Source organism: Octopus bimaculoides, chromosome 2, assembly GCF_001194135.2.
Source record: "Octopus bimaculoides isolate UCB-OBI-ISO-001 chromosome 2, ASM119413v2, whole genome shotgun sequence".
Lineage (NCBI taxonomy): Eukaryota > Metazoa > Mollusca > Cephalopoda > Octopoda > Octopodidae > Octopus > Octopus bimaculoides.
The window spans coordinates 65,989,888-65,991,733 of record NC_068982.1 but is presented as its reverse complement, the minus strand read 5'-3'; the positions used below and the strand labels follow the sequence as shown (position 1 = coordinate 65,991,733).

At 37.9% G+C, this 1,846-nt stretch overlaps 1 protein-coding gene across 3 annotated transcripts in view; it reads left to right on the top strand.

The window, feature by feature from the left end:
* Window positions 1-149: 149 nt before the first annotated feature.
* The window catches only part of LOC106872855 (thyroid adenoma-associated protein homolog), an 84,816-nt gene continuing 83,119 nt past the window's right edge, over window positions 150-1,846 (top strand). Inside the window, exon 1 of one of the 3 annotated variants that reach the window (XM_052977833.1) lies at window positions 150-217. Coding sequence is in view for 1 of the 3 variants with exons in the window: in XM_014919991.2 (XP_014775477.1) it covers window positions 1,168-1,258 (91 nt within the window). In the remaining 2 variants the exon portion in view is untranslated. Of the gene's footprint in view, window positions 218-659; window positions 1,259-1,329; window positions 1,399-1,846 lie in introns of those variants that run through there. The other 2 variants (XM_014919991.2, XM_014919992.2) reach the window with 2 other exon arrangements.

The following is a 1,846-nucleotide window of genomic DNA, read 5'->3' as shown; positions in this document are numbered from 1 at the left end:
ATCAGTAAGTGGACACATGTGACCAGCGAGGGGTAAGGAAGAGAGAGAGAGTGGTAGAGAGAGAAACAAGGGGAGGAAGTAGAAAATAGGTGAGCAACGAGAGAAAGAGAGGAAGAGAGAAATATAGTAGTAACAGAAGGAAGAACGAGAGGGGGAAGAGAGAGATAGTGGAGGCGCAATGGCCCAGTGGTTAGGACAGCGGACTCGCGGTTTCGACGTGAGTGTTTATTTATTGACCAAAAATACCTAAAGTTCCACAAGGCTCCGGCAGGGGTTGGTGGTGAACCCTGCTGTACTCTTTCACCACAACTTTCTCTCACTCTTTCTTCCTGTTTCTGTTGTACCTGCATTTCAAAGGGTCAGACTTGTCACACTCTGTGTCACGCTGAATCTTCCTGAGATCTACATTAAGGTTACACACATCTGCTCAGCCACTCGCACGTTAATTTCACGAGTAGGCTGTTCCGTTGATCGGATCAAGTGGAACCCTCGTCGTCGCAGCCGACGGAGTGTCACACATTCTCTCTCTCTCTCTCTCTCTCTCTCTCTATATATATATATATATATATATATAGAGAGAGAGAGAGAGAGAGAGATAAATAGATAGATAGATAGATATACACATACATGCATATAATATATACATACATATATATATACATATATATAGAGAGAGAGACTATACACGTGCACACACATTCATACTTAGCTGACGAACTCTTTTAGGGAAATGAAGGCCGAGAGTGAATGACTGGACTTAATTGCCAGACAACACTCAATAAAATATAGTCTACAGTAATAGTGGTTAAGAAAATATACCGGAATACTGGTTTCAAATTTTAGCACAAGGCAATTTCGGGGGTGGGGCTAAGTCAGTAACAGTGCTCAACTGGTATTTATTTTATCGACATTCGAAAGGATGAAAGGCAAAGTCAACCCCAGCGGTATTTGAACTCAGAACATAAAGACGGACGAAATGCCGCCTAGCATTTTACTCGACATGCTTACAATTCTGCCAGTTCACCGCTTTATATATGCCGGAATATTAATATGAGATTACACTTGAAAGAGATCAGCCGTTTCAACAAAGCAGTCGTCGTCATATCATAACAACTTACAATGATTTCTCCCTCGTAAAATGGCTTCATAAACACGTGTCGCCGGTTAATGACAAACAAAAATATGGCTTTGGCTGCTGTACATCATATTCCACCCAATTTTTTACAAGAAATTCTTGAATTAAGGACAAAAATTCCAGGTTAGTGCTTGTTGTTGCTATATATTATGCTGGGATACTTTAGTAATGCATATCTATATAGTGCTCAGTATTAGAACCTCTATGAAGTAATTTAAGTAAGAAAATAATTTCTTCAATTGAAGGTAGACTGAAATACAAGAGTAAGTAAATGTTTAGAGATATCTGCTTACTAAATGTTAAAAGAGACGTAATTTATTATTGATTATTTTTTGCAAATATGAAATTACGTTTTATCAATACGGTTAAGAAAACATGGCTCGAATGCGACAAATAACCACTCGATTGATCGATCCTGTTGTCCATGACATTGGAGACACGGAGTGGAAATAGCTTCGATGTATGATTGGGACTAGTTTGTCGCATTAAATAATTACATAAAATAATATTTGGCTAGAAATTTTCCGATAAGATGATTATGGTAGTTTAGGTGACTATCCTTGAGTTCATGTCTCTGCTTTCACTTTCGTCAATGCGCAGCTGGGTTTGGTTTTGTTCGGAGATCGACGAAGCTTTATTTTATTTAATATTTTAGATTGCAAAAATTATTGTTATAATCTACTATCGCCTTATATATATATATATATATAT